We start from the raw sequence: 13371 nt of genomic DNA, 5'->3' as shown, positions 1-13371 counted from the left end.
AACACACAAGCTAACACACACGCTAACACATAAGCTAACACACAAGCTAACACACAAGCTAACACAAAAGCTAACACACACGCTAACACATAAGCTAACACACAAGCTAACACACAAGCTAACACAAAAGCTAACACACACGCTAACACACACGCTAACACATAAGCTAACACACACGCTAACACACATGCTAACACACGCTAACACATAAGCTAACACACAAGCTAACACACACGCTAACACACACGCTAACACACACTAACACACAAGCTAACACACAAGCTAACACACACGCTAACACACACGCCAACACATACTCTAAAACACAAGCTAACACACACGCTAACACACACGCCAACACATACTCTAACACACAAGCTAACACACACGCTAATACACACGCTAATACACACGCTAACACACAAGCTAACACACATGCTAACACATAAGCTAACACACAAGCTAACACACACGCTAACACACAAGCTAACACACATGCTAACACACAAGCTAACACATAAGCTAACACACACGCTAACACATAAGTTAACACGCACGCTAGCACACACGCTAACACACAAGCTAACACACACGCTAACACATAAGCTAACACACAAGCTAACACACATGCTAACACACAAGCTAACACACACGCTAACACATAAGCTAACACACAAGCTAACACACAAGCTAACACAAAAGCTAACACACACGCTAACACATAAGCTAACACACAAGCTAACACACAAGCTAACACACATGCTAACACACAAGCTAACACACACGCTAACACACATGCTAACACACGCTAACACATAAGCTAACACACAAGCTAACACACACGCTAACACACACGCTAACACACACTAACACACAAGCTAACACACAAGCTAGCACACACGCTAACACACACGCCAACACATACTCTAAAACACAAGCTAACACAAAAGCTAACACACACGCTAACACATAAGCTCTACACACAAGCTAACACACAAGCTAACACAAAAGCTAACACACACGCTAACACACACGCTAACACATAAGCTAACACACATGCTAACACACATGCTAACACACGCTAACACATAAGCTAACACACACGCTAACACACATGCTAACACACGCTAACACATAAGCTAACACACAAGCTAACACACACGCTAACACACACGCTAACACACGCTAACACACATGCTAACACACAAGCTAACACACACGCTAACACACACGCCAACACATACTCTAAAACACAAGCTAACACACAAGCTAACACACACGCTAATACACACGCTAATACACACGCTAACACACAAGCTAACACACACACGCTAACACATAAGCTAACACACAAGCTAACACACACGCTAACACACAAGCTAACACACATGCTAACACACAAGCTAACACATAAGCTAACACACACGCTAACACATAAGTTAACACGCACACTAGCACACACGCTAACACACAAGCTAACACACACGCCAACACATACTCTAAAACACAAGCTAACACACAAGCTAACACACACGCTAATACACACGCTAATACACACGCTAACACACAAGCTAACACACACACGCTAACACATAAGCTAACACACAAGCTAACACACACGCTAACACACAAGCTAACACACATGCTAACACACAAGCTAACACATAAGCTAACACACACGCTAACACATAAGTTAACACGCACACTAGCACACACGCTAACACACAAGCTAACACACACGCTAACACATAAGCTAACACACAAGCTAACACACATGCTAACACACAAACTAACACACACGCTAACACATAAGCTAACACACACGCTAACATACACGCTAACACACAAGCTAACACGCGTTTTGACTCACCACCGCTCTGTCCTGCCTCTCCATCACATTAGGGACTCGCGTTGGTTATAAAAGTTAAGGCCTATTCTCCACAAGACGTCATTTTGTTCTGGCAGCTCCTGTTCGGCAGGTCTTGCTGACGCATCAGCTCAGCAGAACTATTTCAGCTAGGCAGCGAGAACTCTGGCTGTGATTGGCTGGATTTTTAGTGGGCGGGGTTATTTTGGCGGAAGCGGGAAGCGAGAATCCAATGTTTACGTCCTAGCACCGGTGCGGAAAACGGAGACCGCTCGCAGCAGTAAAATACTTCGCTGAAGGATTACAAGGACCCGCACATGCCAAAAAGTCCTGGGGAAACACACAGACGCTTTGGGCGAGGACGAAGAGGAAACTGAAGAGCCTGGCGCTACCTGCGTGAAAGAGGCGAGCGATAAAGAAAAAAGTGGTTCAGGCTCGTGGACAGAGGAAAACCAGGCTTGTAAACCTTAGACCAGGGGTGTCAAACTCATTTTGGGTCATGGGCCGAAATTCAGCTCCCACGGCGGGTCGCGGGCCACATATAATAGAGACAATGTTTCCAATAAATTAATTATAATAAGGTGTGATTTGATCAAAGCCCCAACTTGACTGTAGCTTCATTAATGACAACGTCTTACACTTGTATTGCACTTTACAAGCCTGTGTCACAAGTTCCTGAAAGTGCAGTCGTCATTTATCATTCACTTGGTGGTGGTAAACTGTTATTGAAGCCACAGCCGCCCTGGGGCAGACTGTCCATTTACCACATGGCTTTATAATGTGTTGTTCATATCCTGAGCTCTTATTATGTCAGTGCCCTCTGCTGGACACGTGTGGAACTCGATCCTTTTTTTTTTTTTATGCCCCCTAGTGGCTAGAATGAGCATTCTGGTTATTCTTTAAAAATTCATAACTCCGCACAGGAATAGGCTAGAGACTTACTTTTTTTTTGACATACTCTGGAATTTATGCTCTACAGGTTCTTGGATGGACAAAACCCGGACTGAGCTACACAGACGTCAAACAACATGGAGTGACACGGAGGTAAGCTTTTAACGTTAACGTTTTCTAACATAATAAACCAGCGGGAGATGTGGCTTAACATGAAGTCAATCTTCAAAATGTTTGCAATATCGTGACTGATACATTTTATAATAGTTTAAACTCAAATAGCTCGTTTTATTTCGGTCATTCCTTGTTTGTTTGGCTGCGGAAAAAAGGGGGCGTGGCAGTTCGGCAGAAACACGTCTTGTGGAGTATGAAATGTCAGAGCCCAGACGAACTTTGTTCTCGTTCTTTTTGCCTCAAGAACAAGAACAAAGTTCCTGCGTCTTGTGGAGTATGAAGAGCCCTTTAATCCACTTTGGCGAAGGTTCACCAAACATCCATCAGAGACAGAAACACAGTATTCTGGTGATAGTCGCTGAATCCCGGAAAGAAATTCCAACTTCTGGCGAGTGACCTCTTCTTTAGAAGGTTGCATAAAGTCCTGCACCTCTCGTAGCCAAACACACTTTTCTCCGTGACATTATCGTTAGGTAAGAATAAAGAACAGGTGTGTCCAGAGTAGGTTAGAAAGAGCTCCATCTTCACATCCTTCAGTGCAAACATGATGTCTGTTCAGACGCTAAGAGGGTGCGTTTGTTTTGCATTTGTTTTCAGCCCTGACCTGGAAGCGCTTCCTTTTTTTTTTTTTACTTTTTTTTTTTTTAAGCTGGTTTATAAATTAAAATCAGGCTACAAGGCATTAAATTACAGAAGTTGTGCTGTTCCTGTTTGACACTATGACGTGAAAAAGGTCAGAGTGTCACAACTCAGTGGTTTTCCAGCAGAGGACGGAGCAGCTGCTCAGAGAGCAGGATTCAGGAGGATTACTGAGAACTGCGTGAATGAAGCCACAAACCACTCTGGGGGGGGTTTTGATAAGGAAATATTAAAACAACATCTCTAAAAGCTCCAAAAAGTCGATTTTGCATGATATAGGACCTTTAAGACTCAGACTTACATCTGCAGATCGGGTTCATCCATCGTTCTCTAGCAGGACTCAGTCTGAAACAGACACAGACTCAGATCCACAGTTTGTTTGTGTCGACTGTAATAACTGTGTAATAACTGTGTAATAACTGTGTAATAACTGTGTAATAACTGTGTAATAACTGTGTAATAACTGTGTAATAACTGTGTAATGACTGTGTAATAACTCTGTAATAACTGTCCTCACCTGAGAGTGGAGAGTGAGCAGTGGGGCTCCTCCTGTAGAGCAGTCAGGAGCTTTACTCCTGTGTATCCTGGATGGTTGATGCTGAGGTCCAGGTCTGTCAGATGGGAGGGGTTGGACCTCAGAGCTGAGGCCAGAGCAGCACAGCCTTCCTCTGAGATCAGACACCCTGACAGTCTGAACACACAGGGTTAAACAGAGTCATAGAAATGACAAACTCACAGAGATGAAGAGTAAACCCTCTGACCTGAGCTGCTCCAGTTTACAGTGAGGACTCTTCAGTCCAACAGACAACATCTTCAGCCCTGAGTCCTTCAGGTCGTTCTTACTGAGGTCCAGGACTGTCAGACTAGAGGAGCTGAGGACTGAGGACAGAGCTTCACAGCTGCTCTCTGACAGGTTACAGTCGCTGAGTCTGGAGGAGACGGAACATTTACAATAAGACACAAAGTTACACAAACACAATAATAAGAACTGGATTTAAAGAGGCTGTTAGGCTTTTGCAGGTGTTTGGTCAAAGAGGATGTGCACATTTTAAATCTGAAGAGAAAGAGAAGCTTCTACATTGTAAATTGAGTGAATAATGTTGAGTACTTGCCAGTTAATTTAATGCTTTTACTGCCGGGCTGTTGTGACATCACTCACATACCCTCTATGACCTCAAACACATCTTGAACAATATTTAACATCTCATCGAGCAGAGTCGATCATTTAAAAGAGACAGAACATGAGGCGCTTCAACCAATGAAGAGTCAGGACACACTATCCCCGCCCACCTCCTCCTCTGATTGGTCCCTGTTCAGTCACTCTGTCTAAAGCTGGGACTGTACAATTATTTTTAATATCACTACTTTAACAACACTTGGGTTTTGATACAGATATTGTAGAAGCAGCACAGTAGAGGCGTCACAAGAGGAGCTGCAGGAAACAAGGAATGGACAAAGGAGGAAGTATCCGGACAAGACTCACAGCTAAGCCACACATGCCTTCTATTGTTCTGGCTAATGGACGTTCACTGAATAAAACTGAATAAAACAGATTAACTGCTCAGCTCTTCCCAGACGATGGTGAAAGACTGTTGCGGAGCAGAGGGAGCTGCGCAGGAGGAAGAGGAAGGAGGAGCTGACCAGTGCAGGACACCACGCTCTGAAACGGACAAACCCAGGAGGCGCTGCACTGTTTCAGAGGATCAGAGGAGACTGAAGGCGGTTTCCTCGACCTCCACAAACATGAGGCTCAGATCGGCCACAGCGGCTCAGGACTAACACTTGAACAATATTTCATTGTACGGTTGTACAACGACAAATAAAGCACTTAATTACAAAGCCCTTTCTTTAAATGTGTATCTTTAATTTGAGCTGAAACTCTCACTTCCTTTAGCGCTGTCCCTGGACCAACAACATCAAAACATCTCTACAAATATAACATTTTGTATATTATCGAGTACATAAACTTTATATTGATTCTATACTGGTATCGTTTAACAGTGAGGATCATAGTCTTTACTGTCTTTACTGGAATCAAACTGAAAAAAACATTGTTCACGTACAAAACTCAGGTTTAAACACTATACGCGATATTATCCTGAGGCAGCACAGTTTCTGTGCAGTAATCTCATAAAAACAAATGATCTACTTGGTCTTAAAGAAAAAACTGGGACAGGGATATTTTAATCATGTCTTAAAACATTACAAAACAATAACAAGAATTGTGTTCATGTATTTAACAAACAATTAACATGAATTTAAAAAGAAAGATAAACCCTCTGACCTGAGCTGCTCCAGTTTACAGTGAGGACTCTTCAGTCCAACAGACAACATCTTCAGCCCTGAGTCCTTCAGGTCGTTGTTACTGAGGTCCAGGACTGTCAGACTAGAGGAGCTGAGGACTGAGGACAGAGCTTCACAGCTGCTCTCTGACAGGTTACAGCCGCTCAGTCTGGAGGAGACGGAACATTGACAATAAGACACAAAGTTACACAAACACAAACATAAGAACTGGATTTAAAGAGGCTGTTTGGCTTTTGCAGGTGTTTGGTCAAAGAGGATGTGCACATTTTAAATCTAAACAGAAAGAGAAGCTTCTACATTGTAAATTGAATGAATAATGTTGCGTTCTTGTCAGTTAATTAATGTTTTTGCTGCCGGGCTGTTGTGACATCACTCACATGCCCTCTATGACCTCAAACACATCTTGAACAATATTTCACTATCTACTTTCTAGTTGGTTAAAAATGCCACATTGATCTAACAAGTCCAGTGGTTTCCTTCCTGGGGCTCAGGAGGAACATGAGGAGCATCTCATAAGCTCCAGCAGCTGTGCTCAGAACAGCCACTGGAGAAGATTCAAAGACTAATCAAAGCTGTGCAAGTGGCTGCATGATTTTGACACAAAATAAACCAAAAAAAAAGACAATTGGGATTCTTCTGACAAATATTGCGATTGGATTTGCAGTTTTAATATTTTATATATGGCCTTTGGTTTATTTTTCATGTATTTGAGCATTGAGCATAAACTTCTAAATCTGCTGTTAAAAGTCACTGTGCTCAGTTATTACCTTTCAGCAATGTGTGAAATACGTGAGGGGTGCAGGGGGTCCGACCCTCCTGATTGACCCATCAAACCAATGGGGCCTGATCTTCAGGGCGAAGGCTGGGCGTTGGTTGGCCATGAGCTGGGGTCGGTGTGATTGGTTGTACAAGATGTGTATGTGTCCTTTTCGTCTTCGGTGTATTTCATGGTTATATAGGCTTAACATAAATTCAGTTAAGCCCAAAGCACACTGAGACGCTTTGACGAAAGAGCCGTCTCCTTTATTTTCTACAACAGAAGGCACACTGAGGCTGCAGTGATGCTCAGCGTTGATAGACCCCATGTCGGCATTCAGTTCTGCTGAATCCAGATGTAACACCACGGAGGAAAACACATGCTTTTAACCTTCCTGAAGAGGCACATAGTGGCAGACAAAGAGCCCGCTGTAATCTTTGCTGGGAGGGATGAGAAAAAGCACGGAGACAAACCATCGCCAGGGCTCAGGCTTCAGGTGGAGCATGTTCAACTCGTGTCTGTTGCCAACTCAAACCTGCAAAGAAGAGCCCCGCTTGCTCTCTCTTACAACACGGACATGGGTATGTTCTTTTCTTATGATAAATGTATAAATCACGTGTGTGAAGCCCTGCACAGTTTGAGAAAAGCCTCTGAAGTGCCGTGATGCGGCGCGCTCCAGTGTGTGTTGAAACCCCACATGGATGATGTGCATCGCTGGGTTCTGGTGCGCGTTAGCCTTTAGGCTAGTATTATCGCACCGTGCGAAGAAATACTGTGCTTCAGAGGAGGCTCTGCTGAGGCTGCTGCCAGTGGTCAAAGCCTCCAACAAACTCTGTGAGTGAGGTCTATGTAAGTATGAACCTTCGAAACTTAAAACAATGTGTTCTCTCCAGACTGAGCAGCTGTAACCTGTCAGAGAGCAGCTGTGAAGCTCTGTTCTCAGCAATCATGTCTCAGTCCCGAATTATTATCTTGGAAAGAAACCCTAGTTCTCAACAAATGCGCTGTGAGTCGATAGACCTGACATTTATTCAGTTGTTTGCTTGCATTGTAATAACGCACAACATTGCAAAGGCTATGGTGAGAAAATGTATATCTGTATTGTGTAACAATTTGGAGATGGGGACCCCGGGTATTTCGCACACTGCATTTCAGTTTCATCAACAACAAGATACAAATCTGCAAGCAAGTTCTAATTAGTTCTAATCATTCTCTTAAAAAAAAAAAACATGGCGCTCTTTCCCTTCCTGTTCAATGACATAAAAGCTTTTTCTGAATCAAAAGCTACAAAATGCTGTTTGTTTTAATATTGAGGGGCTCTTGATGCCTCTTCAGTGCTTCAGAAGAAGAAATGTGTCTCAAATATCTTCAGCTCATAAGCTGCTGCTTGGTTTACTTTAAAAAGCTGCTTCTTCAGGACCATTATGGACTCTGCAGTAAAAAAAAAATCCACTGAATCTCCACAAAAACACGGCAAAGACATACACAAGCATCCAGAAAAACAATGTGGAGCACTGAAACCACATATGCAGTTCGCAGAAAAAGGCAAAGAATGCAGCTGTACCAAGAGAGAGGGAGGTTCTGCCTGTTTACATGCTACCATGACGCATATTATATAATATCATATTATAACACATTGCTCAGGTACAAAATTCAGGTTTCAACACGACCTGAGCAGTCTGTGTTTTTTTTTTTTTCTGAAGGCAGCACAGCTTCTGTACAGTAATCTCATAAAAACTTACAAATACATGCTCTACAAACACATGATCTTCAAAAAATATTAAAGAGCTGGGACACGGATATTTTAATCATGTCTTAAAACCTTACAAACCAAAAACAATAACTGTGTTCATGTATTTAACAAACAATTAACATGAATTTAAAAAGAAAGATAAACCCTCTGACCTGAGCTGCTCCAGTTTACAGTGAGGACTCTTCAGTCCAACAGACAACATCTTCAGCCCTGAGTCCTTCAGGTCGTTGTTACTGAGGTCCAGGACTGTCAGACTAGAGGAGCTGAGGACTGAGGACAGAGCTTCACAGCTGCTCTCTGACAGGTTACAGCTGCTCAGTCTGGAGGAGACGGAACATTTACAATAAGACACAAAGTTACACAAACACAAACATAAGAACTGGATTTAAAGAGGCTGTTTTTACAGGTGTTTAAATCTAAACAGAAAGAGAAGCTTCTACATTTCAAATTGAGTGAATAACGTTGCTTCTTCCCACTCAATTTAATGTTTTTGCTGCCAGGCTGTTGCTGTTGTGACATCACTCACAAACCCTCTGTTGTGGCACATTTTAAACGTTGGAAGAACGCGTGCTGGCTATGTGCAGGTGATTAAGTTTGGGTAATTTGATTAACACACAGCACACGCACGGTCAAAACCATTGGCCTCCGTTACACCACACCTGGGGCTGGATTGGCGCACCCTTTAACCTTTTTTTGGGTTAGAGCCTCCCAGAGCGCCCTCTACCTGATTTGGCTCCACATAACCTCAAACACATCTTGAACAATATTTTACATCTCGTTGGTTAAAAAATGCCACATTGATCTAACATGTCCAGTGGTTTCCTTCCTGGGGCTCAGGAGGAACATGAGGAGCGTCTTATGAGCTCCAGCAGCAGAACAGCCACTGGACAAGATTCAAAGACTATTCAAAGATGTGCAAGTGGCTCAAAACACAAATTCAGCAAGTTATAAATTCACTTTGTTTCTATTTAGAGCTTGTTGTTCTGACTCTGAGCTTTAGGAGCAGCCAATCAGAGTCACAGCTGATGTGGTCGTGCTCTTTGTCACTTCCTGAAACACTGAAGACGATGGTCACACCGGCGTTATTTCAGCTCCTGTTCAGGCTGTTTTTGATGAAGGAACAACTTTGTAACAAGTTTAACTCGACCTGCACAGCTTGGATAAAAAAATAATTGTGATTTTCCAGACTGATGTTGTGAATCGATATGTGGTTTTAATATTTTATATATCGCCTGTGTTTGATTGTCATGTGTCTGATCATAAACTTCTAAACTGCTGTTAAACATCACGGTGCTCAGTTATTACATTTCAGCTTCATCAGCAACAAGATACAAATCTGAAAAAACCAAGAGGCAAGAGTCTGAAGAGAGAACATACTTAGTTCTAATCATTCTCACATTAACATAGCACTCTCTTCCTTCCTGTTCAGTGGCATAAATACAATCTCTGAATCAAAAGCTGCAAAACGCTGTTTGTTTTCTCATATTTACATGAAAAACCTGCAGTGAAGATGTTCCAGTTGGACGAGGCTAAATACAGTGATACGAGTGTACGGTGATGAACGGAGGAGTTTGTCTGTTTTGAACCACCTCGACCTGCTCCCTGAGGAAATGATGATTCTGTGACTCAGTCCGACTCTCAGGTCGTGAGACTTTGTTTGTTTCGTGATAATAGTTTGCAGTTCGCTCTGCCCGAGACACAGGTGGAGTTTGTTTACAGCGACTGCAGAGACAAACATGATTCTCCTGAAGACACTTTTCATTGACCAACAGCCAAAGGCAGCGAGGCTCCATCATTCTGATTGGAGAACACGTCTGTCACTCAAACTGTGGAGGACAAGGCCTAAAAAACAAACCCTCAGCCCTTGAGGTCACGTTACAGCAGCAGCTCAAACCTCACTTTCAATGTGATGAAGGAAAATCCTGCAGCTCCAAGTTTAAAGCTCTAAAAGTGTTTTTCATAGACCCAAAAAAATAATAGACACTCCTCCTCACTCCTCCCCATTTACTACAATGACCACATTCGAGAGGGGAATCATGGCGGAAATTCAGACTCCTCCTAACCAGCTCTGACGAAGCATGATCCTAAAAAGGGCATAAGATCGGGATCTTCACTGTCGTACCTACATGTTCCAGCAATGTCCTAGGTGTAGAATGAGCTCAGATCTGTTCACCACAACTGCCTCTAAAATTCTGCAGTGACTCAAAAAGTTACTACGGGTCTGAAGTGCCGTCATGTACGAGCTTAATATAGAAGATGATGTTACACATATGACCTGAGGTGGCAGTAGTGATCTAGATTCAAGTTATCTTAAAATCTTAGACCAATGTCAATAACTGTGTTCATGTATATATATATAAAAAAAAACATATTAATTAATAAAAAGAAATATAGACCCTCTGACCTGAGCTGCTCCAGTTTACAGTGAGGACTCTTCAGTCCAACAGACAATATCTTCAGCCCTGAGTCCTTCAGGTCGTTCTTACTGAGGTCCAGGACTGTCAGACTAGAGGAGCTGAGGACTGAGGACAGAGCTTCACAGCTGCTCTCTGACAGGTTACAGCTGCTCAGTCTGGAGAGAACACACTGTTTTAGGAGAAGTTTAGAAGGTTCATACTTACATAGACCTCACTCACAGAGCTTTGTTGGAGGCTTTGACCACTGGCAGCAGCCTCAGCAGTGCCTCCTCTGAAGCACAGTATTTCTTCAGCTCAAACTGCTCCAGATCTTCTTCTGATGACAGTAAGATGAAGGCCAGAGCTGACCACTGAGCAGGAGACAGTCCACCTTCAGACAGACGTCCTGAGCTCAGGTACTGTTGGACCTGCTCCACCAGAGAACCATCATTCAGTTCATTCAGACAGTGGAGCAGGCTGATGCTTCTCTCTGCAGACACTTCCTCACTCAGCTTCTGCTTGATGTACTCAGCTGTTTTCTGATTGGTCTGGGAGCTACTTCCTGTCTGTGTCAGCAGACCTTGGAGAAGGCTCCGATTGGTCGGCAGTGAAAGACCCAGGAGGAAGCGCAGGAACAAGTCCAGGTGTCCGTTTGGACTCTGTAAGGCCTGGTCCACAGCCGTCTGGTGCAGATGTTTCAGTTTAGGTTTGACTCTGAGCAGACTGGACTTCTGTGTTTTTGTGGAGAGCAGGTTGACTCCAGTGTGGACGAAGGTCTGATGGACGTGAAGAGCAGCCAGAAACTCCTGCACACTCAGATGGATGAAGCAGTAGACCTTGTCCTGGTACAGGCCTGGCTCCTCTCTAAAGACCTGTGTGAAGACTCCGGAGTACACTGAGGCGGCTGCAGCGTCCAGCCCACACTCGCTCAGGTCACTCTCGTAGAAGATCAGGTGTTCTTTCTGCAGCTGCTCAAAGGCCAGTTTTCCCAGAGACTGCACCATCTTCCTGGTCTCTGGACTCCAGTGTGGGTCTGTCTCAGATCCTCCTTCATACTTGATGTTCTTGACTTTGGCCTGAACCACCAGGAAGTGGATGTACATCTGAGTCAGGGTCTTGGGCAGCTCTGCTCTCTCTCTGGTCTTCAGCACATGCTCCAGGACTGTGGAGAGGATCCAGCAGAAGACTGGCATGAAGCACATGATGTGGAGGCTTCGGGACGTCTTGATGTGGGAGATGATTGTTTGGGCCTCGTCTCTGAACCTGTTCCTGAAGTACAGCTCCTTCTGTGGGTCGCTGAACCCTCGCACCTCTGTCACCATGGAGACGCACTCAGCAGGGATCTGATTGGCCGCCGCGGGGCGTGTGGTTATCCAGAGGCGAGCGGAGGGAAGCAGGTCCCCCCTGATGAGGTTCACCAGCAGCTCCTCCACTGAGACGCTCTCCGTGTCCGTCAGGATCCGGGTCCGGCTGAAGTCCAGAGAAAGTCTACACTCGTCCAGACCGTCCAAGATGAAGAGCACCTTGAGCTGCTGGAAGCTGCTGAGGCCTTTGGTTTCTTTGAAGAAGCGGTGCACGAGTCCCACTAAGCTGTACTCTGAGCCTCGGAGCACATTGAGTGCTCTGAAAGTGAAGGGGAACAGCAGCTGGACGTCCTGGTTGGCGTTGCCTTCAGCCCAGTCCAGACTGAACTTTTGAGTCAGAACTGTTTTCCCCACACCGGCCACGCCCAACGTCAGCACCGTTCTGATTGGCTCTCCTGTCTCTGTGGTGCCTCTGAAAATGTCCTGGCATTGGACGGTTGTCTCTTGGGCTGATTTCCTGGTGTATTTCTCCATTTGTCCGACCTCATGCTCCTCCTCCTGCTCTGGGTCTGTGACAGTGATGTACAGCTCGGAGAAGCCATCATGAAACTTCCTTCTGGGGGCTTTTTTGCAGAGACTCTCGTTCAGGAACTTAAACCTGGACTTCAGTGTTGGTTTGAGGAGATCCTGACACTTTCTGATCATCGCTGTGAACAAACAGAAACAAGATAAGAGAAGTAAGTGTCTTTACACTGGGGCAGATATTTAAAGGAGCTATCCTTGATTTTTTTATTTTCTGTCATCGAAATAAAATGATTTTGTCCTTTAGTATATGGTAAAAGCAGAAAGCCTTTTAAACATAAAAGGTCAGGCTATTAGGCATTTTTTACAGTGAAGTGACACTTTTCCTCACTGAAAGTTGTGAAACCTGGTTTAATCTCAGTCCCTGTGACGAATGTTGATGTTGTAAAAGCATTAGGAAAGTTTGAGATGAGTTTGGACCAGAGAATAACAATTTGAAATTTGAGTGAGCCTGTTTCTTTGTACAATCAGGTATAGCTTCTTTAAGTATGACGGTGGAGGAGGATGGAATGGTCTATTGCGTCGAATGCGGTGGAGAGGTTGAGGAGGAGGAGGATGGATATGGAACCAGAGTCAGCGGCGGTGCTGAAGTGCTGTTTGAAAAGATGGGAGGAGTGGAGATTTTCGGTGATGACTGCGCGTTCCAGAATTTTTGAAAGTAACGGGAGATTGGAGATGGGTCTGAAGTTGTCCAGGTTGTCAGG

The 13371-nt window shown here is 44.2% G+C and overlaps 3 protein-coding genes across 3 annotated transcripts in view; all 3 read right to left on the bottom strand.

Moving 5' to 3' along the window:
- LOC306960565 (protein NLRC3-like) overlaps positions 1-13371 on the bottom strand; it is a gene marked incomplete at both ends in the record, with an annotated part of 303489 nt that overhangs the window by 53038 nt on the left and 237080 nt on the right. The gene's annotated exons all lie outside the window — the stretch shown is intronic.
- LOC306960416 (protein NLRC3-like) overlaps positions 1-13371 on the bottom strand; it is a gene marked incomplete at its 3' end in the record, with an annotated part of 232902 nt that overhangs the window by 29706 nt on the left and 189825 nt on the right. The gene's annotated exons all lie outside the window — the stretch shown is intronic.
- Positions 1-13371, bottom strand: part of LOC306960421 (uncharacterized protein) — a gene marked incomplete at both ends in the record, with an annotated part of 68009 nt that overhangs the window by 7415 nt on the left and 47223 nt on the right. The window contains 7 exons of the mRNA XM_079552852.1: positions 3873-3916; positions 4089-4262; positions 4333-4500; positions 5856-6023; positions 8538-8655; positions 10893-10957; positions 11022-12535. Coding sequence (XP_079408978.1) covers positions 3873-3916; positions 4089-4262; positions 4333-4500; positions 5856-6023; positions 8538-8655; positions 10893-10957; positions 11022-12535 — 2251 coding nt within the window. The remainder of the gene's footprint in view (positions 1-3872; positions 3917-4088; positions 4263-4332; positions 4501-5855; positions 6024-8537; positions 8656-10892; positions 10958-11021; positions 12536-13371) is intronic.

Source organism: Gobius niger (assembly GCF_951799975.1).
Source record: "Gobius niger genome assembly, chromosome: 3".
NCBI lineage: Eukaryota > Metazoa > Chordata > Actinopteri > Gobiiformes > Gobiidae > Gobius > Gobius niger.
Note: the sequence above shows the minus strand (reverse complement) of the source record. Positions and strands in the feature narration are given on the sequence as shown.